General features: G+C 40.4%; 1 protein-coding gene across 1 annotated transcript in view; it reads right to left on the bottom strand.

Annotated features, from left to right (window-relative positions):
* Positions 1 to 251: 251 nt before the first annotated feature.
* Positions 252 to 24135, bottom strand: part of PELI2 (pellino E3 ubiquitin protein ligase family member 2) — a 214227-nt gene continuing 190343 nt past the window's right edge. The window contains exons 5-6 of the mRNA XM_004279319.3: positions 22733 to 22921; positions 252 to 4985 (exon numbers count right to left, since the gene is read on the bottom strand). Of these exons, the coding sequence (XP_004279367.1) occupies positions 4419 to 4985; positions 22733 to 22921 (756 nt within the window). The 3' untranslated portion in view covers positions 252 to 4418. The remainder of the gene's footprint in view (positions 4986 to 22732; positions 22922 to 24135) is intronic.

Raw genomic sequence — 24135 nt, 5'->3', positions numbered from 1 at the left:
CTGCGCGTCCGGAGCCTGTGCTCCGCAACGGGAGAGGCCACAACAGTGAGAGGCCCGTGTACCGCAAAAAAAAAAAAAAAAAATTGTGATTTTTCAGAATCTTGGTTTAAATAGGTATTGTGCAGAATATAAAACAATGATCAGCTCAACTGTCTGAGATCGAATTATAAGTTTGAAAAATGCAAAAGTCAAGTCTACTTTTACATCCTCTTCCTATCTAATGTCCTGATGAAGACAACGACTCACAAACATACTGAGATCCGTTTAATAGTTTCTGAAGATTTTTCCTGTAAAATGGCTTGTATTTCCACAGATATAACAGTGAAGAAATAAACTTTTCAATTTGACATGAAATATAAAAGAAGTTTTACAAATATATCCATAAAATTTAACTGCTCATAACACTATACATGGTAAATATGACCAACCTCTTAGCTTCTAGACTATTTAAAACAGAGAAACAATATGTCATCTCAGCTAAAAAGAAACAACTTCCCTTTCATCGAGTTTATTTTTGTTTAGAAACAGTTAAGTAGAACTGGAAAAATACTTGCTTTTCCTTATCCTCCTCTAGGGATTCTGCATGAGGGTGAAAACTTGAGAGGATATTAGTTTTACTAAGAAGAAATACTGAACCTTCTTCTGTTTTACTGATTCAGTAATGCTTACATTCTTTTAAAAAGATCCTGGAGTTGTCTCATTGGTCTTCGACTGGGTCATAAAGAAATGATGACAGAGCTGTGCTCTCCTTCTAGCATTAAAGGAGGAACTTCATACCCTCAGCCTATGAAGGTTAAACTCTGGGGTTGTAAGAGCTACAGCCAAAAGAACAGCGCTAGATCCAGCTTAAAATCAAGGTTCTGTGGTTTGTCTATTAGAAATTCCACTGTTACAAGGCAGGATTGCATGAAGGTAAGTTTTTTAGCCAGCATTGACAATGTTGTGATCATATATCCTTTCATGCAAATCCAAAGAACAGAATGGCTTTAAAAAGAAAAGATCAAAATCATAGAACTGCAGGTAACACTTCTATAATCTATGTGAGACTTAAATTAAGAAAGAGAAAACATGCTCCTTTTTAAACTCTCAAAAAGTGCCCAAATAACAATACTGAGCTCCCAAATGACAGGGGTTTGAATTTTTTTTTTTATTTTTTTTATGTAAGCAAAAATAAAGCATGGAAGCTTTATGAAGAAAAGAGTTCTCCTCAACTTTGCTAATATAGTAGATGTAATAACTTAAAATAATTTCCCTACTGCTACTGGAAATAAATTCTACTACAATCATGTGTATGCCAATTCCTGGCATATTTCTGCATCCAGATTCATTCGTCTCCTTAAAGGAGCCCATCATTTTTCCAATGGCTTTCTCCTTTCTTTAAACCCTAACCCTGAAATTCTATAACCAGTTATGTCACGTGGCTTCCCTGAGGCACAAAGGTACCAAACTCTATAATTAACTATCGAGGAATGATAAATATGCTCTCTATTTATATTAAAAGATTTTAATTCTTTTGGGCTACAGTTAGGGAAAAAACCCCAGAAAGCTTAATACTCTGCAGTGTGAACTGTAGCCCTTCTTGCAAAAAGCGAAACCAAATAAGGGAAATGTGTTGCAGCATGCATGACCTGGCAGCACCGATTAGTAATAATAAAAACAATTCCAGACTAGAAAAATATTCAGAGTTGTATCCCATTCACTCTAAATCTTTTTTTTTTTTTTTTTCTTTTTGTAATAAACTGGCGTAAACAACTGGAAAAAAAAACCTATGGGAATACATCATTGGAGCTCTTCTGGAAACCTAGTCACAAAAGGCATTTCAGTCAGGCTGAGATCAGGATAACTGGTCTGCAATTTCCTATGTGTACACCTGGGGAGTGGAATTTGCCCTTGAATGTATGTCAAGCAAGACATAAAAACAGACATAACCTCTGAGAAGTTACCTTTTCTGAACTGTATTACTGTAGTCTGAGCTAGAGTCCTTTATTCTCATTTTTTCCAGAGGAAAAAAAAGTCTCATTAACCAAAGTTAGCAGATTTTACTAGCAGTGGCCAAGATGAGCCTGGCTTCCTTCTGCAAACGGGCCACCTTGCTGTGGGGTTCTTTAGACAGGGGACAGGGGACCTCACTTGGAAGTCAAAGGAAAAGGTGTGGTGCTAACAGAGGCGTGGGGGTCACTGTTGCCCCTTCCAAGAGCTTGGAATTTCTACCCAAATTTACTAAAAAGTCAAACTTCTCAGGTTGGAAGATAACTATTTTGGGGTATATGTTGCATGTGGAACTACCAGACCTTGAACTACTATAGTCCTTGAAATAGAAAGTTATATCAGATGGTAACTTTCTGGAAAAAAAAAAGTTTCTGATAGGTAAAATCCAGTCTTTCTAGATGCAAGACTATTTATTTACCTTACAAGATGCTTTTTAGGGTTATCAAGACTCCTCAAACCACTTTCAAACCACATCGCAAGAAAAGGGACCGTGTGCTTCCTGTATCATTTTGTGGAGCCTAAGGCGGCACAGACTGAAAAGACATATTCCATCAGTAAAAGCTAATCGTGGGAGACTCTGGCTACACCAAAAGGCATTGGATATATTCTGGGCAATTTCATTGTCCTCTTTCATTCTCTGTCTGCAGGTCAAGCAAGCTATACAGAATTGAGTAAGCTATCAATGAGAGCACTGTGGTTGGATTTTCACAGCACTTAAAAATCACCAAAACAAAAACACCTCATAAACAATAATCTCCAGTGAAAAGTAAAGCTATTTGAAAACTGAGAGGATGAAATTTTTATATATTAAGTCAATTTAAGCAGCAGCAATCAAGACTGATAGATCTTATCACGTTAAGGAAAAGGGCTTTCAAAATGGGTTAGGACAATTGAAAATAGGCAAAATATTTGCTAGTAGGCAAACCATGGAAAAACCAATTCAAACAGGAATGCAGTAGATTAGAATCATATATCTTTACAAAGGTTAAAAAAATGCAGCATGAATCTGCAATGGTCAATTTAAGAGGATATTAATTTAAACATACTTGCTCCATGTGGCAGGAATCTATTTCATCCCAGCCAGCTCTGGTAGGCGCATGTCCTAAAGGATCTTTACATCACGGGAACAGTGATACACTGGTACTGAGCACAGAGGATGAACATCCAAGAAGTGTTATTCAAAATGAGATGAAACTAACAGAGAGGGCTGGTGGAGCTCATATGAAATTCTGATTTAATTATTCCTCAGTAAACACTCATTTGCTCTCTTGAAATCAGTAATTTCAAATGCTCTCTGCAGATGTACCACTTGGTGGTGTGTATATCTAATGATCACATTTAAATTTAGTTTGATTTGCAAACATTTTCAAAACTTATAGGGCTCTGTAAGCTGCAAGGGAAGGTGACAGATGGCAGAAAGAGGGTGAACAAAACTGACTGTATTGTTGTAATATGTTGCTTTTTAAGTTCACGGAATTTTGGCTTTCTTAAGAAAAACTTAGGAAATTCCAACGAGTAGTTTTAAAAAGTAAAATCTTATTTTTAATCACTCTTAAATTATTCAGTGAGCAAGTAAACTTGATATTATATTACCTGGGCCATGTTTTCTGCTGCAATAATCACTCTCAGTTAATGAATTTTTAAGAGCAGCTACATTTTAATCAACCGAACAGTTCTGGCTATGCATGATGAGAATCAGGGATAGGCCATGTCAGACCAAAGATAACAAAAGGCAGACTAAAAAGTTATGGGAAACTCTTTGTTTGAAATGCCAAGGTATTTGATGAATGTGTGTATAAAGTAATTAAATTCCACTGAAGTTAAAAAAAAAAAAAAACATGACAACATATGAATATTCCCTCCCCTCAAAAGAAAAATCAGAGAAAAGCCCCAGATTTCAAAACAATCACCTGTGCCTAAGGTCTCCTGTCCCCCAACATCATCTTATAGAGCTGCCCCTTTGGTATCTGGTCAGATTCTAACCTGTATCAAGTATTTCCAGATACGGCATGTCTAACACCTATACCACACAGCACTGGTTTGCAGTTAAGAGCCAACAACTTTTGAGTAAATTTCTTCTACAGTTTTAAAATGGGATTTAAAGTCCTGTCCAAATTTAACAAAGAAAACTTGTTTTAAAAACCCCAAGGTTAAAACGAAAGTATGGCATTTTAAATCCAATTGTTACAAAGATATTATGGTTTAATTAAGCGGACTTCAATGAGGATGCTGCTATTTTGAGCATGCAACACACCACTGTTACCGTTGATGCCTGGCATGTTTCATCACCACGCCCTTCTTTTTTCCCAGCCTCAGGACGCCCCCCTCCCCTTAATGAACGGTATTATAAAAAGGTAAAATCTAGAGTTAGTGGCAAAATCTTCACAGTAACTTGTTAATAAAGTCGTCGTCGATGGCTGTAAAGGGCATCAGTCAACTGGACCTTGGAAAATCAATTTGATGCAGTTCTGTTCCCCAAGCAGCTGCGTGGCACAGAAAGGGCAGGCAGCATGAAATGCGTGAGTCCCGTGAGGCAGCGGGATCTGAGACCAATATTTCGCAGACTTCTCTGAGCACACGTGTCCACACGGGGTGAAAGCATAAGTGGGTGGTCCCGCGTCTACATAAAAGCCCGCCTCGCAGCCGAGCCAGAGCGGCACGTAGGGGCCCACAGTCCTGCACATGGGACACTCCCTCTCGTTGGCCTCCGTGTCGCTCCGATGGCCCCAGTTGTGGTAGCCGTGCACGTGGCCACAGCTGAGGTACGCCCAGGGCTGCTTCTCCTCCACCACCTCTTTCCTGTTGATGCTGGGGAAGGCCAAGGTGTTGAGCCCCACGGGGCACTGTGGCCGGGCAGCGTTGATCTCCTGCCGCAGGGCTTCAATGTGCTTCTGGGTTGGGGTGTGAAAGAGGCCATCTGCTGTCCTCCAGAGCAGGGTGGCCCCGCACAGGTCGATGAGGGAGCCGTCCTGCAGGACGTTGGTCTCGCTTTCCACCTACAAGTTTGACAGACATGCCTTTTAAAAGCAAAATTTGACAAACCACGCTAACGTTTTTGTCCTCTTAAAGATCATCTCCGTAGTCAACACAGGGGGGCAGTTTATCCCATGGCCTTCCTGCAAAACAGGACTAGGTGGGTAACTCACCCTCCCTGAGCTTCCCTTTCCTCATCTGAACACTGGATGTAAATCACGTATGTGAAACACACAAAGCCCTGAGCGCGGATACATTTACTTTACGTGTTCAATTAATGTAGTGGTTATTTTAACAAACGTCACAAATCTCCTTAGATTTTTAGTTTTCCTCCTCAAGTCAACAACACAACTCCTCCTTGGTCTCATAAGGGACAGGAGATGTCCAGCCAGTCCATCTGGTGAAGACTCATGCTCATTTAGACCAGAGCCAATCCAGAAGACCCCTAGGGGGGCCCTGCAGTAAATACTATAGTGGTGCCAACGACTCTTGACCTTTGGCTTCATGCAATCTATCATCTATCCTGCATTCCTAAGGTCTGGAGTAGAAGCGCTCACTGTGAGCTTTGGAACATCATTTAATCCCAGCTTACCCTTCCCCCTCCCTGTGTCCTCAAGGCTGTTCTCTACATCTGCGTCTTTATTTCTGTCCTGCCCCTAGAGACTGGCTGTGCTACGTACCAAGTGCTCACAAGATTGATTAACAGCTGACAAGCAGCACAGTTAGACATGATCCGCAGGAGCCTGACCCCTGTCTCCGTGGGCCACCTGTGCTCTGTGGAGGCACTTAGGTGCACTGCCCTCTGGCACGTGCCACGAGTGACCTCTGTCGAGAATTCTCTATCCCGGCTCACCCCACCCCTAGTCTACCCCTGGGCCTGGCAAACTCCCACTCATCCTTCAGGGCTCACGTGGACGGCACTTTGCCTGGAAGTTGTCCTTTAATGACAACAGCGGTCCTTCCCCAAAAAAGTATCCATACTGGTAGTTAGAAAAAGCTAAAATCCCAACAAAATGATAAATCTCAATACTTTACAGGAAAAACACGGTGACTGCTTTTTGAATAGCCTTTAAGTCGCTGAAGCTCTCTCCTCGCCCCACTCCCACCCTGAACACCTCCTAGTCTCCTCCCTTCTCGCTGGGTATCAGGAGCCTCCCTTCTCTTCCCGACCACTGGTAATTCTCGGGAGGTCTCATCTCTGCATAAACTTTGTAAGAAGAAGGACACTGCTGTGGTAATAAGCTGGAGTTTAGGCTATGTTTTTCTTTATGATTATTTTTATTCATTGCTTTTTCTTTATAAATATATTTTATTAAAATATACACAGGGCTTCCCTGGTGGCACAGTGGTTGAGAGTCCGCCTGCTGATGCAGGGGACACGGGTTCGTGCCCCGGTCCGGGAGGATCCCACAGGCCGCGGAGCGGCTGGGCCCGTGAGCCATGGCTGCTGAGCCTGTGCTCTGCAATGGGAGAGGCCACAACACTAAGAGGCCCACGTACCACCAAAAAAAAAAAAAAAAAAAGTATATATATATATATATACACACACACAGATGCTGTTTTTATCTTATTCATGACTACTAGATTGATTATATCATGGTCAGAGAATATAGTTCATATGATTTCAGTCTTCTGAAATTTATTTTTGAATTTTTATTTTCTGTTGGAGTATAGTTGATTAACAATGTTATGTTTGTTTCAGGTGTATGGCAGAGTGATTCAGTTATACATATATATGTATATATTCTTTTTCAAGTTCTTTTCCCATTTAGGTTATTACAGAATATTGAGCAGAGTTCCCTATGCTATACAGTAGGTCCTTGTTGGTTATCTATTTTAAATATAATAGTGTGTATATGTCAATCCCAAACTCCCAATTTTTTCCCTCTCTCTCACCTTTCCCCTTTGGTGACCATAAGTTTGTTTTCTAAGTCTGTGAGTCTGTTTCTGTTTTGGAAATACGTTCGTTTGTATTATTATTATTTTTTAGATTCTTCACATAAGTGATATCATATGATATTTGTCTTTCTCTGACTTACTTCACTCAGTGTGATAATCTCCAGGTCCATCCATGTTGCTGAATAAGGCATTATTTCATTCTTTTTAATGGGTGAGTACTATTCCATTGTATATATGCACCACATCTTCTTTATCCATTCATCTGTCGAAGGACATGAGCTGTTTGTAACTTTTGGGGATTAATCCCTTGTGGGTCGCATTGTTTGCAAATATTTTTTTCCCATTCTGTGGGTTGTCTTATCATTTTGTTTATGGTTTCCTTTGCTGTGCAAAAGCTTTTGAGTTTAATTAGGTCCTGTTTGTTTATTTTTGTTTTTCATTACTCTAGGAGATGGGTCAAAAAAGATATTGCTGCGATTTATGTCAAAGAGTGTTCTACCTACGTTTTCCTCTAAGAGTTTTATACTATCAGGTCTTACATTTAGGTCTTTAATCCATTTTGAGTTTATTTTTGTGTATGGTGTTAAAGAATGTTCTAATTTCATTATTATACATGCAGCTCTCCAGTTTTCCCAACACCATTTATTGAAGAGACTGTCTTTCCTCCATTGTATAGTTTTGTCTTCTTTGTCATAGATTGACCGTAGGTGCGTGGGATTATTTCTGGGCTTTCTATCCTCTTCCATTGATCTATACTTGTTTTTGTGCCAGTACCACACAGTTCTGAGGACTGTAGCTTTGTAGTATAGTCTGAAGTCAGGAAGCCTGAATCCTTGAGCTCCATTTTTCTTTATCAAGATTGCTTTGGTTTTCGGTGTCTTTTGTGTCTCCATACAATTAAGAATTTTTTGTTCTAATTCTGTGAAAAATGCCATTGGTAATTTGCTAGGGATTGCACTGAATCTGTAGATTGCCTTGGGTAGTATAGTCATTTTCACAATATTGATTCTTCCAATCCAAGAACACGGTATATTTTTCCATCTGTTTGTGTCATCTTTGTTTTCTTTCATCAGAGTCTTACAGTTTTTTGAGTAAAGGTCTTTTGCTTCCTAGGTAAGTTTATTCCTAGGTATTTTATTTTTTGTTGTGATGGTACATGGGATTGTTTCTGTAATTTCTCTTTCTGATCTTTCATCGTTAGTGTATAGAAATGCAACAGATTTCTGTGTTCTAATTTTGTATCCAGCAACTTCACCAAATTCACTGATGACTTCTAGTAGTTTTCTGGTAGCATCTTTAGGATTTTCCATGTACAGCATCATGTCATTTGCAAACAATGACAGTTTTACTACTTCTTTTCCAATTTGGATTCCTTCTATTTTTTTTTTCCTCTGATTGCCATGGCTATGAGTGCCAAAACTATGTTGAATAAAAGTGGCAAGAGTGGACATCGTGGACATCCCTGTCTTTTTCATGATCTTAGAGGAAATGCTTTCAGCTTTCACCACTAAGTATGTTAGCTGTAGCTTTGTCACATATCACCTTTATTTTGTTGAGGTACGTTCCTTCTGTGCCCACTCTCTAAAGAGGAGTTTTTATCTGAAATGGATGTTGAATTTTATCAAAAGTTTTTTCTGCATATATTGATATCATCATGTGGTTTTTATTCTCCAATTTGTTGATGTGGTGCATCACACTGATTGATTTGCAGATACTGAAAAATCCTTGCACCCCTGGGATAAATCCCACTTGATCATTGTTGTATGATCCTTTTAGCATATTGTTGGAGTGGGTCTGCTAGTATTTTGTTGAGGATTTTTGCATCTAAGTTGATGAGTGATATTGGTCTATAATTTTCTTTCTTTGTGTGTGATATCTTTGTCTGGTTCTGTATCAGGGTGATGCTGGCCTCAGAGAATGACTTTGGGAGTGTTCCTTACTCTGCAATTTTTTGGAATAGTTTCAGAAGGATAGGTGTTAACTCTTCCCTAAATTGTTTTGTAGAATTCATCTGTGAAGCCATCTGGTCCTGGAATTTTGCTTATTGTAATTTCTAAATGACTGACTCAATTTCAGCACTGGTAATTTGGTCTGTTCATATTTTCTATTTCTTCCTGGTTCAGTCTTGGGAGAGTATACCTTTCTAAGAATTTGTCCATTTCTTCTAGGTTGTCCATTTGGTTGGCGTATAGTTGCTTATAGTAGTCTCTTACGATCCTTGTGTTTCTGTGGTGTTAGCTGTAACTTCTCCATTTTCATTTCTAATTTTACTGATTTGGGCCCTCTCCCTTTTTTTCTCGATGAGTTTGTCTAAAAAAGTTTATCGGTTTTGTTTATCTTCTCCAAGAACCAGCTTTTAGTTTCACTGCTCTTTTCTATTGTTTACGTCATCTCTATTTCATTTATTTCTGCTCTGATCTTTATTTCTTTCATTCTACTAACTTTGGGTTTTGTTTGTTTTTCTTTCTCTACTTGCTTTAGGTGTGAGGTTCGGTTATTTGAGAATTTTCTTGTTTCCTGAGGCAAGAGTGTATTGCTATGAACTTCCCTCTTAGAACTGCTTTTGCTGCATCCCATAGGTTTTGGGTTGTGGTGCTTTCATTTTCATTTGTCTCCAGGTATTTTTTGATTTCCTCTTTGATTTCTTTAGTGATCCATTGTCTGTTTAGTAGCATATTGTTTAAGCTCCATGTGTTTGTGTGGTTTTTTTTTTACAGGTTTTTTTTTTTTCTTCTTTTAGATGATTTCTAATCTCATAGTGTCATGGTCAGAAAAGATGCTTGATATGATTTCAATTTTCTTAAATTTACCGAGGCTCACTTTGTGGTCCAGCATGTGTCATTCCTGGAGAATGTTCCATGTGCACTTGAAAAGAATGTGTATTCTGCTGCTTTTGGATGGAATGCTCTATAAATATCAATTTAGTCCATCTGGTCTAATGTGTCATTTAAGGCCTGTGTTTCCTTATTGATTTTCTGTCTGGATGATCTGTCCATTGGTGAAAGTGGGGTGTTAAAAGTCCCCCACTATTATTGTGTTACTGTCCATTTCTCCTTTTATGGCTATTAGTGTTTGCCTTATATATTGATGTGCTCCTATGTTGGGTGCATGTATATTTACAGGTGTTATATCTTCTTCTTGGATTGATCCCTTGATCATTATGTAGTGTCCTTCTTTGCCTCTTGTAACAGTCTTTATTTTAAAGTCTATTTTATCTGATATGAGTGTTGCCACTATAGCTTTCTTTTGATTTCCATTTGCATGGAATACCTTTTTCCGTTCCCTCACTTTCAGTCTGTATGTGTCCCTAGATCGGAAGTGGTTCTCTTGTAGACAGCATATATACGGGTCTTGTTTTTTGTATCCATTCAGCCAGTCTATGTCTTTTGGTTGAAGCATTTAATCTGTTTATGTTTAAGGTAATTATTGATATGTATGTTCCTACTGCCATTTTGTTAATTGCTTTGGATTTGTTTTTGTAGGTCTTTTTTCTCCCCTTCCTCTTTTGTACTCTTGTGATTTGATGACTAACTTTATTACTGTGTTTGGATTCCTTTTTCTTTTTCATGTATCTATTGTAGATTTTTGGTTTGCGGTTACCATGATGGCAGTCTATAAACAAGAGTGTTTTTAATTTCAAATACAGCTTATATATAAATAAGATTCTTTTACTTTCAAATGCATTTCCAGTGTCCTGCATTTGTACACTTCTCACGATTGCTGGTTTTGATATCATATTTGTGTGTGGAGGATTTCCTACCTTTACCAGTGAGCTTTTCCATTCATAATTTTCTTGTTTCTACTTGTGGCCTTTTATTTTTTTCTGCCTAGAGAAGTTCCTTTAGCATTTGTTGCAAAGCTGGTCTGGTGATGCTGAATTCTCTTAGCTTCTGCTTGTCTGTAAATCTGATTTCTCCATTTAATCTTAATGAGAGCTCTGCTGGGTAGAGTATTCTTTGTTGTAGGTTCTTCCCTTTCATCAGTTTAAATATATCATGCCACTCCCTTCTGGCCTGTAGAGTTTCTGCTGAAAAATCAGATGATAACCTTATGGCAAATCCCTTGTATGTTATTTGTTGCTTTTCCCTTGTTGCTTTCAATACTTTGTCTATAACTCTTGTCAGTTTGATTACTATGTGTCTTGGCATGTTCCTCCTTGGCTTTATCCTGCCTGGGACTCTCTGCACTTCCTGGACTTGGGTGTCTGTTTCCTTTCCCATGTTAGAGAAGTTTTCAGCTATTATCTCTTCAAATATCTTTTCAGGTCCTTTCTCTCTCTTCTCCATCTGGGATCCTTGTAATGTGAATGTTGGTGTGTTTAATTTCGTCCCAGAGGCCTCTTAGACTATCCTCATTTCTTTTCATTCTATTCCATGGCAGTCATTTCCGCCATGTTGTCTTCCAGTTCACTTATCTGTTCTTCTGCCTCATTTATTCTGCTGTTGATTCCGTCTAGTATATTTTTCAGTTCTGTTATTGTATTGCTCACTTCTTTCTGTTTGTTCTTTAGTTTGTTTAGGTCTTTGTTAAACACTTCTTGTATCTTCTCGGTGTGTGCCTCCATTCTTTTTCTGAGATCTTGGATCATCTTTACTATCATTACTCTGAATTCTATTTTGGGTAGATTGCCTATCTCCACTTCATTTAGTTGTTCTTCTTGGGTTTCTTCTTGTTCCTTTGTCTGGGACGTATTCCTCTGGCATCTCATTCTGTGTAATTTTTTTGTAATTGCGGTTTCCATTCTGCAGGCTGCAGGGTTGCAATTCTCCTTCTGCTGTCTGCCTCCTGGTGGATGAGGCTGGCCTAAGAGGCTTGTGCAGGCTTCCTGGTGGTAGGGACTGGTTCCTGCCCACTGATGGATGGAGCTGGGTCTTGTACATCTGGTGGGCAGGGCTGTGTCAGGGGGTGTGTTTAGCACACAGCTGTGTGCTCAGGAAGACTTTCAGCAGCCTGTTTGCTGATGGCTGGGGCTGTGTTCCTGCTCTATTGGTTGTTTGGCCTGAGGCATTACAAGGCTGTTGGGTGGGGCCAGGTCTTGGTGAGAAAATGGTGGCCTCCAGGAGGGCTCACGCTAATGAGTACTCCTCAGGACTACCACTGCCAGTGTCTGTCACTGCAGTGAGCCACAGCCACCCCTGCCTACACAGGAAATCCTCCAATACCAGCAGGTAGGTCTGGTTCTCTTATGAGGTCACTGCTTTTTCCCCTGGTTCCTGGTGTGCACGAGAACTTGTGTGTGCCCTCCAAGAGTGAAGTTTCTGTTTCCCCCAGTCCTTTGGAAGTCCTGAAATCAAACCCCTTCAAAACCAGATGCTCTGGGGGCTCCTCTTCCCATTTCCAGAACCCCAGGCTGGGGCTCAGAACTTTCACTCCCATGGGAGAACCTCTGCAATGTAATTATTTTCTAGTTTGTGGGTCACCCATATGGTGGGTATGGGATTTGATTTTATCGTTATTGCTCCCCTCCTACCATCCCACTGTGGCTTCTTCTTTGTCTTTGGATGTAGGATATCTTTTTTGGTAGGTTCCAGTGATTTTTTTGTTGATGGTTGTTCAACAGTTAGTTGTGATTTTTGTGTTTTCATAAGAAGAGGTGAGCTCACATTCTTCTACTCTGCCATCTTATCTCTGCCCCCGGGCCACGTTGTTAAACAACCTTCCTTTTCCTTCCTGTAGGGCAGTTCTTGGTAAACAACATCTTACAAATTTTCAGTCTGTGGTCTTCTATATTCCACACACTCTTGACTCCCATGTCTAGGACAGGTGTCCCTCTGAGGGACTCCTGTGCCTTTCAGTACTTTCTTTATGACTGTGCTTATCACACAATATCCTAATGATTTGAGGTCTTGCCTGTAACCTTTTCCAGACTCCACAATTCGAGGGCAGAGCTCTGGACATCCTGGTCACTGCCAGTTTTCCAGTTCCTAGCTCCTGCTTAATCATGGCAACCAATTATGGACTGTTCCTGGGTACAGCACTGCTCCAATCTTACTCGTTCTCACAGTAATCCTAAAGGATATATACTAGCATTATTCCGGTTACCTGGATGTGAGGCCAGGTACAGAGAGGTCAAGTCACTGACTCAAGACTGCAGATCTACTAAGTGGTAGACCAGGACTTGGACCTATGGCCTGACCTCAGAACCACTAATACACAGTGGCTGCTCAAACAGTAGCCTGTTTTCCCTCTTAGGTGTTATTTTGATGTGCTCTTTCTATCTGTGAACAAAATACATGAACCAGAGTAGACAAGAAACTCATCCTGTGATGTGCTGTCCAGGACCCAGTGTATGCTTTCTATCTGCCCAGGGAGGCAATGCTCTCGTGATGGTGAGAGCCAGGTGTGACTCCCCACATGATGGTACTGAGTAGAAGCCAGGAGTTCAGGCTTTAAAGCAGGAGGACCTGTGTTTCAATCCCATCTGCTGTTACCTTCTAACTCTGTGACTGGGCATTATTTAACCTCTCTATGCTACACCTTCTTTAACCTCTCTATGCTACACCTTCCTCATCCATAAGATGGGGATAATTCCACTTCTCTGACAAGGCTGATGTGCAGATTAAATGAGCTAATGTCTCTGAAATGTTAATGCAGTGTCTGCACTCAGCAAACATACACCGACTTCTTACTATTGCTGTTATAATGATGCCCTACTTAGGGCAACCTAGCTCAGTTTTGTGATGATCAGAAACACAAAGTTATTTGGAAAAACAGCCTTCACATTCTCTTCCCTATTTACAATCTCTTGCAAAGTGTTTAAACAAAGTTTATTCAATTTGTTTGGCTTTCTTAGAAAATGCTTTTCATATTTACTCAGCCATGATGCTCAAGATTGGGCCTTATCATAAAAGGCAGAAGCTATACCTGCAACTGAATAATGGTGTAAACTAGGAATAAAAATAACAATTCCTGAAAAACAAACATCCAGTAGAGAATAGCAAACCAAGTTAGTAAAATAGTCCCCCACCTTCGTTTTCCATCTTAGGAATATTCGGTTATCATGCTGCTCTCTGAAAAAATGCTAGATCACATCTTGTATTCCCTATATTTTTTCTCTGGTGGTTTGGAAGAAATTATTTGTTCTCTCTTGTTCTAGCTTCTACCTAACAATTAATAAAATTTCCACTCCAGTACTTTTAATTAAGAACCTTTTAGTGCTGTGCCCCATGCTTACGGCAAGATCAGAAAGCCAAAGCCTCCTAGTTTTCTTTTTTTTAAATCTTTATTGGAGTATAATTACTTTACAATGTTGTGTTAGTTTCTGCTGTATAACGAAGTGAATCAGCTATACCTATACTTATATCCCCATATCTCTTCCCTCTTGCGTCTCCCTCCCACCTTCCCTATCCCACCCCTCTAGGTGGTCACAAAGCACTGAGCTGATCTCCCTGTTTAATGCACCTGCTTCCCACTAGCTAGCTATTTTACATTGGATAGTGTATATATGTCAATGCTACTCTCTCACTTCATCCCAGCTTACCCCTTTCCCCTCCCCATGCCCTCAAGTCCATTCTCTCCTTCTGTGTGTTTATTCCTGTCCTGTCCCTAGGTTCGTCAGAACCATTTTTTTTAGATTCCATATATCTGTGTTAGCATACAGTATTTGTTTTTCTCTTTCTGACTTACTTCACTCTGTATGACAGACTCTAGGTCCATCCACCCCACTACAAATAACTCAATAACGTTTCTTTTTATGGCTGAGTAATATTCCATTGTATATATGTGCCACATCTTCTTTATCCATTCATCTGTCGATGGACACTTAGGTTGCAAAGTCTCCTATTTAAGTTATTAAAATTATTCTCGGGGCGGAGGGGAAGATGGCAGAAGAGTAAGACGCGGAGATCACCTTCCTCCCCACAGATACACAAGAAATACATCTACACGTGGAGCAACTCCTACAGAACACCTACTGAACGCTGGCAGAAGACCTCAGACCTCCCAAAAGGCAAGAAACTCCCCACGTACCTGGGTAGGGTAAAAGAAAAAAAGAAAAAACAGAGACAAAAGAATAGGGACAGGACCTGCACCAGTGGGAGGGAGCTGTGAAGGAGGAAAGGTTTCCACAAACTAGGAAGGCCCTTCGCGGGCGGAGACTAAGGGAGGCAGAGGGGGGAGCTTCGGTGCCGCAGAGGAGAGCACAGCAACAGGGGTGCAGAGGGCAAAACGGGGAGATTCCCGCACAGAGGATCGGTGCCGACTGGCACTCACCAGCCCGAGAGGCTTGTCTGCTCACCCGCCCGGGTGGGCGGGGCTGCAAGCTGAGGCTCGGGCTTCGGTTGGAGCGCAGGGAGAGGACTGGGGTTGGCGGCATGAACACAGCCTGCAGGGGGTTAGTGCACCACGGCTAGCCGGGAGGGAGTCCGGGAAAAGGTCTGGAGCTGCCGAAGAGGCAAGAGACTTTTTCTTACCTCTTTGTTTCCTGGTGTGCGAGGACAGGGGTTTAAGAGCGCTGCTTAAAGGAACTCCAGAGGTGGGCGCGAGCCGCGGCTAAAAGCGTGGACCCCAGAGATGGGCGGGAGATGCTAAGGCTGCTGCTGCCGCCACCAAGAAGCCTGTGTGCGAGCACAGGTCACTATCCACACCCCTCTTCCAGGGAGCCTGTGCAGCCCGCCACTGCCAGGTTCCTGGGATCCAGGGACAACGCCCCCCAGGAGAACACACGAGGCGCCTCAGGCTGGTGCAACATCACGCCAGCCTCTGCCACCTCAGGCTCGCCCCCACACTCCTCCCTCCCCCTGGCCTGAGTGAGCCAGAGCCCCCGAATCAGCGGCTCGTTTAACCCCGTCCTGTCTGAGCAAAAAACAGACGGCTCCAGCGACCTACACGCAGAGGCAGGGCCAAATCCAAAGCTAAGCCCCTGGAAGCTGTGAGAACAAAGAAGAGAAAGGGAAATCTCTCCCAGCAGCCTCAGAAGCAGCGGATTAAAGCTTCACAATCAACTTGATGTACCCTGCATCTGTAGAATACATGAATAGACAACGAATCATCCCAAATCGAGGAGGTGGACTTTGAGAGCAAGATTTATTTTTCCCCTTTTCCTCTTTTTGTGAGTGTGTATATTTCTGTGTGAGATTTTGTCTGTATAGCTTTGCTTCCACCATTTGTCCTAGGGTTCTATCTGTCCGTGTTTTTTTGTTTTTTAATTTTTTTCTTAATAATTAATTTTAATAACTTTATTATACTTTACATTCTTTCTTCCTTCCCTTCCTTCCCTCGCTCCCTCCTTTAGACAACGAATCATCCCAAATTGAGGAGGTAGACTTTGAGAGCAAGATTTATGATTTTTCCCCCTTTACCTCTTTTTGTGAGGGTGTATGTGTATGCTTCTGTGTAAGATTTTGTCTGTATAGCTTTGCTTCCATCATTTTTCCTAAGGTTCTATACATCCCTTTTTTTTCTAAATAATTATTTTCTAATTTAATAACTTTATTATATTTTACTTTATTTTATTTTACTGTATCTTCTTTCTTTCTTCCTTTCCCTCCTTTCTTTCCCTCCTTTCTTTCCTTTCTTTCCTTCCTTTCTTCCTTCCCTCCTTTCTTTCTACTTTTTCTCCCTTTTATTCTAAGCCGGGTGGATGAAAGGCTCTTGGTGCTGCATCCAGGAGTCAGTGCTGTGCCTCCGAGGTGGGAGAGCCAACCTCAGGACACTGGTCCACAAGAGGCCTCCCAGCTGCACATAATATCAAACAGCGAAAATCTCTCACAGATCTCCATCTCAACACCAGCACCCAGCTTCACTCAATGACCAACAAGCTACAGTGCTGGACAACCTATGCCAAACAACTAGCAAAACAGGAACACAACCCCACCCATTAGCAGAGAGGCTGCCTAAAATCATAATAAGTCCACAGACACCACAAAACACACCACCAGACGTGGACCTGCCCACCAGAAAGGCAAGATCCAGCCTCATCCACCAGAAAGGCAAGATCCAGCCTCATCCACCAGAACACAGGCACTATTCCCCTCCACCAGGAAACCTACACAACCCACTGAACCAACCTTAGCCACTGGGGACAGACACCAAAAACAACGGGAACTATGAACCTGCAGCCTGCAAAAAGGAGACCCCAAACACAGTAAGATAAGCAAAATGAGAAGACAGAGAAACACACAGCAGATGAAGGAGCAAGGTAAAAACCCACCAGACCTAACAAATGAAGAGGAAATAGGAAATCTACCTGAAAAAGAATTCAGAATAATGATAGTAAAGATGATCCAAAATCTTGGAAATAGAATGGACAAAATGCAAGAAACATTTAACAAGGACCTAGAAGAACTAAAGATGAAACAAACAATGATGAACAACACAATAAATGAAATTAAAAATACTCTAGATGGGATCAAGAGCAGAATAACTTAGGCAGAAGAACGAATAAGTGACCTGGAAGATAAAATAGTGGAAATAACTACTGCAGAGCAGAATAAAGAATGAAAAGAACTGAGGACAGTCTCAGAGACCTCTGGGACAACTTTAAACGCACCAACATTCGAATTATAGGGGTCCCAGAAGAAGAAGAGAAAAAGAAAGGGACTGAGAAAATATTTGAAGAGATTATAGTTGAAAACTTCCCTAATATGGGAAAGAAAATAGTTAATCAAGTCCAGGAAGCACAGAGAGTCCCATACAGGATAAATCCAAGGAGAAATATGCCAAGACACATATTAATCAAACTGTCAAAAATTAAATACAAAGAAAGCATATTAAAAGCAGCAAAGGAAAAACAACAAATAACACACAAGGGAATCCCCATAAGGTTAACAGCTGATCGTTCAGCACAAACTCTGCAAGCCAGAAGGGACTGGCAGGACATACTGAAAGTGATGAAGGAGAAAAACCTACAACCAAGATTACTCTACCCAGCAAGGATCTCATTCAGATTTGATGGAGAAATTAAAACCTTTACAGACAAGCATAAGCTGAGAGAGTTCAGCACCACCAAACCAGCTTTCCAACAAATGCTAAAGGAACTTCTCTAGGCAAGAAACACAAGAGATGGAAAAGACCTATAATAACGAACCCAAAACAATTTAGAAAATGGTAATAGGAACATACATATCAATAATTACCTTAAATGTAAATGGACTAAGTGCTCCCACCAAAAGACACAGACTGGGTGAATGGATACAAAAACAAGACCCATATATATGCTGTCTACAAGAGACCCACTTCAGGCCTAGAGACACATACAGACTGAAAGTAAGGGAATGGAAAAAGATATTCCATGCAAATGGAAACCAAAAGAAAGCTGGAGTTGCAATTCTCATATCAGACAAACTAGACTTTAAAATAAAGACTACTGAAGCGACAAAGAAGGACACTACAAAGGGATCAATCCAAGAAGAAGATATAACAATTGTAAATATTTATGCACCCAACATAGGGGCACCTCAATACATAAGGCAAATACTAACAGCCATAAAAGGGGAAATCGACAGTAACACATTCATAGTAGGGGACTTTAACACCCCACTTTCACCAATGGAGAGATCATCCAAAATGAAAATAAATAAGGAAACACAAGCTTTAAATGATACATTAAACAAGATGGACTTAATTGATATTTATAGGACACTCCATCCAAAAACAAGAGAATACACATTTTCTCAAGTGCTCATGGAACAGTCTCCAGGACAGATCATATCTTGGGTCACAAATCAAGCCTTGGTAAATTTAAGAAAATTGAAATCGTATTAAGTATCTTTTCCAACCAGAACGCCATGAGACTAGCTATCAATTAACAGGAAAAGATCTGTAAAAAAATACAAACACATGGAGGCTAAACAATACACTACTTAATAACGACGTGATCACTGAAGAAATCAAAGAGGAAATCAAAAAATACCTAGAAACAAATGACAATGGAGACACGACGACCCAAAACCTATGGGATGCAGCGATGCAGCAAAAGCAGTTTTAAGAGGGAAGTTTATAGCAATACAATCCTACCTTAAGAAACAGGAAACATCTCAAATACACAACCTAACCTTGCACCTAAAGCAATTAGAGAAAGAAGAACGAAAAAACCCCAAAGTTAGCAGAAGGAAAGAATTCATAAAAATCAGATCAGAAAGAAATGAAAAAGAAATGAAGGAAACAATAGCAAAGATCAATAAAACTAAAAGCTGGTTCCTTGAGAAGATAAACAAAATAGATAAACCATTAGCTAGACTCATCAAGAAAAAAAGGGAGAAGACTCAAATCAACAGAATTAGAAATGAATAAGGAGAAGTAACAACTGACACTGCAGAAATAAAAAAGATCATGAGAGGTTACTACAAGCAACTCTATGCCAATAAAATGGACAACCTGGAAGAAATGGACAAATTCTTAGAAATGCACAACCTGCCAAGACTGAGGAAGAAATAGAAAATATGAACAGACCAATCACCAGCACTGAAATTGAAACTGTGATTAAAACTCTTCCAACAAACAAAAGCCCAGGACCAGATGGCTTCACAGGCGAATTCTATCAAACATTTAGAGAAGAGCTAACACCTATCCTTCGCAAACTCTTCCAAAATACAGCAGAGGGAGGAACACTCCCAAATTCCTTCCACGAGGTCACCATCACCTTGATACGAAAACCAGACAAGGATGTCACAAAGAAAGAAAACTACGGGCCAATATCACTGATGAACATAGATGCAAAAATCCTCAACAAAATAGTAACAAACAAACAGAATCCAACAGCACATTAAAAGGATCATACACCATGATCAAGTGGGGTTTATTCCAGGAATGCAAGGATTCTTCAATATATGCAAATCAATCAATGTGATACACCATATTAACAAACTGAAGGAGAAAAACCATATGATCATCTCAGTAGATGCAGAGAAAGCTTTTGACAAAATTCAACACCCATTTACGATAAAAACCCTGCAGAAAGTAGGCATAGAGGGAACTTTCCTCAACATAATAAAGGACATATATGAGAAGCCCACAGCCAACATCATCCTGAATGGTGAAAAACTGAAAGCATTTCCACTAAGATCAGGAACAAGACAAGGTTGCCCACTCTCACCACTCTTATTCAACATAGTTTTGGAAGTTTTAGCCACAGCAATCAGAGAAGAAAAGGAAATAAAAGGAATCCAAATCGGAAAAGAAGAAGTAAAGCTGTCACTGTTTGCAGATGACATGATACTATACATAGAGAATCCTAAAGATGCTACCAGAAAACTACTAGAGCTAATCAATGAATTTGGTAAAGTTGCAGAATACAAAATTAATGCACAGAAATCTCTTGCATTCCTATACACTAATGATGAAAAATCTGAAAGTGAAATCAAGAAAACACTCCCATTTACCATTGCAACAAAAGGAATACAATATCTAGGAATAAACATACCTAAGGAGACAAAAGACCTGTATGCAGAAAATTATAAGACACTGATGAAAGAAATTAAAGATGACACAAACAGATGGAGAGATATACCATGTTCTTGGATTGGAAGAATCAACATTGTGAAAATGACTCTACTACCCAAAGCAATCTACAGATTCAATGCAATCCCTATCAAACTACCACTGGCATTTTTCACAGAACCAGAACAAAAAATTTTACAATTTGTATGGAAACACAAAAGACCCCGAATAGCCAAAGCAATCTTGAGAACAAAAAACGGAGCTGGAGGAATCAGGCTCCCTGACTTCAGACTATACTACAAAGCTACAGTAATGAAGACAGTAGGGTAGTGGCACAAAAACAGAAATATAGATCAATGGAACAGGATAGAAAGCCCAGAGATAAACCCATGCACATACGGTCACCTTATCTTTGATAAAGGAGGCAGGAATGTACAGTGGAGAAAGGACAGCCTCTTCAATAAGTGGTGCTGGGAAAACTGGACAGCTACATGTAAAAGTATGAGATTAGATCACTCCCTAACACCATACACAAAAATAAGCTCAAAATGGATTAAAGACCTAAATGTAAGGCCAGAAACTATCAAACTCATAGAGGAAAACATAGGCAGAACACTCTATGACATAAGTCACAGCAAGATCCTTTTTGACCCACCTCCTAGAGAAATGGAAATAAAAACAAAAATAAACAAATGGGACCTAATGAAACTTCAAAGCTTTTGCACAGCAAAGGAAATCATAAACAAGACCAAAAGACAACCCTCAGAATGGGAGAAAATATTTGCAAATGAAACAATGGACAAAGGATTAATTTCCAAAATTTACAAGCAGCTCATGCAGCTCAATAACAAAAAAACAAACAACCCAATCCAAAAATGGGCAGAAGACCTAAATAGTCATTTCTCCAAAAAAGATATACAGACTGCCAACAAACACATGAAAGAATGCTCAATATCATTAATCATTGGAGAAATGCAAATCAAAACTACAATGAGATATCATCTCACACCAGTCAGAATGGCCATCATCAAAAAATCTAGAAAGAATAAATGCTGGAGAGGGTGTGGAGAAAAGGGAACACTCTTGCACTGCTGGTGGGAATGTGAATTGGTTCAGCCAGTATGGAGAACAGTATGGAGGTTCCTTAAAAAACTACAAATAGAACTACCATATGACCCAGCAATCCCACTACTGGGCATATACCCTGAGAAAACCAAAATTCAAAAAGAGTCACGTACCAAAATGTTCATTGCAGCTCTCTTTACAATAGCCCGGAGATGGAAACAACCTAAGTGCCCATCATCGGATGAATGGATAAAGAAGATGTGGCACATATATACAATGGAATATTACTCAGCCATCAAAAGAAACGAAATTGAGCTATTTGTAATGAGGTGGATAGACTTAGAGTCTGTCATACAGAGTGAAGTAAGTCAGAAAGAGAAAGAGAAATAACGTATGCTAACACATATATATGGAATTTAAGAAAAAAAAATGTCATGAAGAGCCTCGGGGTAAGACAGGAATAAAGACACAGACCTACTGGAGTACGGACTTGAGGATATGGGGAGGGGGAAGGGTGAACTGTGACAAAGCGAGAGAGAGGCATGGACATATATACACTAACAAACGTAAGGTAGATAGCTAGTGGGAAGAAGCCGCATAGCACAGGGATATCAGCTCGGTGCTTTGTGACCGCCTGGAGGGGTGGGATAGGGAGGGTGGGAGGGAGGGAGATGCAAGAGGGAAGAGATATGGGAACATATGTATATGTATAACTGATTCACTTTGTTATAGAGCAGAAACTAACATACCATTGTAAAGCAATTATACTCCAATAAAGATGTTTTAAAAAAAATTATTCTCCATTGAAGAAAGGGTTAAAAACCCAACCGCTTTAGGGCATTTGGGATAAGTAGTAATATTTATAGAAAAAATACAAACATGCCAAGTCAACGTACTATACGAACTATTTCAAGTAAAAAGCTGTAACTGTGACTTTGGTGAATCATATAGGGAATTATATATTAATTTCTTACTATTAACTCAAGGGAAAAGAAAAAAAAGCTAACTTAATTATCTTTTAGTCCCAGAAAGTGTAGTAAATAATTCTCTAATTCAAAATTTTTACTAATTAGTCTTAGACTGCTCAGGAGTTTTCCAAATTAGTAAAGTTTTACACTAAAAATAAGTTTATTCTTCTTAAAGTGAATTTAAGCAGAAACCTGTGGTGAAGTATATTAATAAGATTGTGCTCTTAAGGTAGTTAGGAGCAAAAGGTAATTTTCTTCCACTATTGGAAAAGCTTAATCATGAAAGGGAAGAAGGCTAGTTCCCTCTTACTTTTGGAGGCTCAGAAAATTCTTGTTCTCCTGGGTCAATGGTACACAGCCCTAAGACCTGTACAAAGATTTTGAATTTCAGGGGAGGAAAATGATAGCTTTCGAGTTAGGTGTCTGTAGTTTCATGCCTTATTTGCATGAAGTCCACTCACCAGCTTTCCCCTTTGCTGCGCAGACCTGGTCTCTCGCAAGGTGTACACGTCTCCACAGACAGAGATCTCGCGCCAGACCCCAGGCTGGGACTCCTCAGTGAAGCCCCCTCTCGGATGCATCACCAGGACACCATTGGTCGTGAGCCCATCCATGTGGCCATCGGGGTTTTTCCACTTTGCTGCCTTTTCCTGGAGAGCATACCACAGAAAAGATTATGTTCAACACAAAAAGATTCTAGAATCTCTTTAAACTATTGGGTTAAGGGCAGAGGGGAGGAAAGTGAGGAATTTTCATTTTCTACTTAAAGCTAATAATCAGAAGGATAAAAAATGCAGTTAGTCCGACAAAATGAAAGAAGTGCAAAAATAGATGAATGATTTATCGCTGGAGACATATTTACCTTGGGCACTTAAACAAAACCTGATGCCTGAACCTCTCCCTCACAGATTCTTGTTCAAACCACCCCCTGCCCCCAGGTGATTCCAGGAATACAGTATGTATTCTTCGATTCTATTTGTGCAGTGCTTTCATCCTGTTATCTAAAAATGCTTTGTATGAACTCATTATCAGGGAAGTACTAGAAGGAAGAGAAGAAGTTTTTTATTAAACAAACAAAATTTCAAAATATATTAAGCCAACGAGTTGTGGCCACTCTGTTCTGTTTTCATACGAATCAGTGTTACATCATCAAGGATGGAAGGCACAAGCGGCTGGATGTAACGGCAGGACAGATGCTCGTGGACGCCTGGCCACAGAGCCAGATATTGCTCACATGACTTGGGTAAATCTGATGAGGATAAATAAGCCAGTTATGACTGGTTTAGGGGTGGGCATGTGACTGAGTTCTGGCCAGTGAGGCCTGAGTGAGTCCTTCTGGGAAGCTTCCTGGAAAGGTTTCTTGGTTCTTTAAAAGAGACGAGGAAGAAACAGTGCCTTTGCTGCCCTTCTTCAGCGGGAAGCTGTCATGCTGTGGGGGCTGGTGGAAGTGCAGGAGCCATCCCACCGCCGCCAGGACCTCGCCTGAGGAAGCTGATGTGCCCAGAGGCAGAGGGCAAGATGGAATGAACCTGGCTCCCCGGATGTCACAGAACACTGCACCAACCAAGCCTGCAGCTGGCCTTCCTGGGCGCTTCTTGCAACGTGATACATTTTTATTACCATTTAGGCCATTTTAAAGTGAGGTTTTTCTCCACCCCCCCGCAAAAATATCCTGATTCAAAAAGGGGACTATATTAAAACTGGATATTCACTAAAACTGTGGGGTTTTATTTACACGGACATTCTATGAAGGGAGATATTTTTAGTCTGTTTTGTTCTTTGTGATATCACATCTGTTACACCCAATATGGAACAAAGCAAACACTACGTAACAATTTTTTGAATGAATAAAGGAATAACATTT

The sequence above is a fragment of the Orcinus orca genome, chromosome 2 (assembly GCF_937001465.1).
Source record: "Orcinus orca chromosome 2, mOrcOrc1.1, whole genome shotgun sequence".
Classification (NCBI taxonomy): Eukaryota; Metazoa; Chordata; class Mammalia; order Artiodactyla; family Delphinidae; genus Orcinus; species Orcinus orca.
This window is presented reverse-complemented; position numbering and strand designations above follow the sequence as displayed.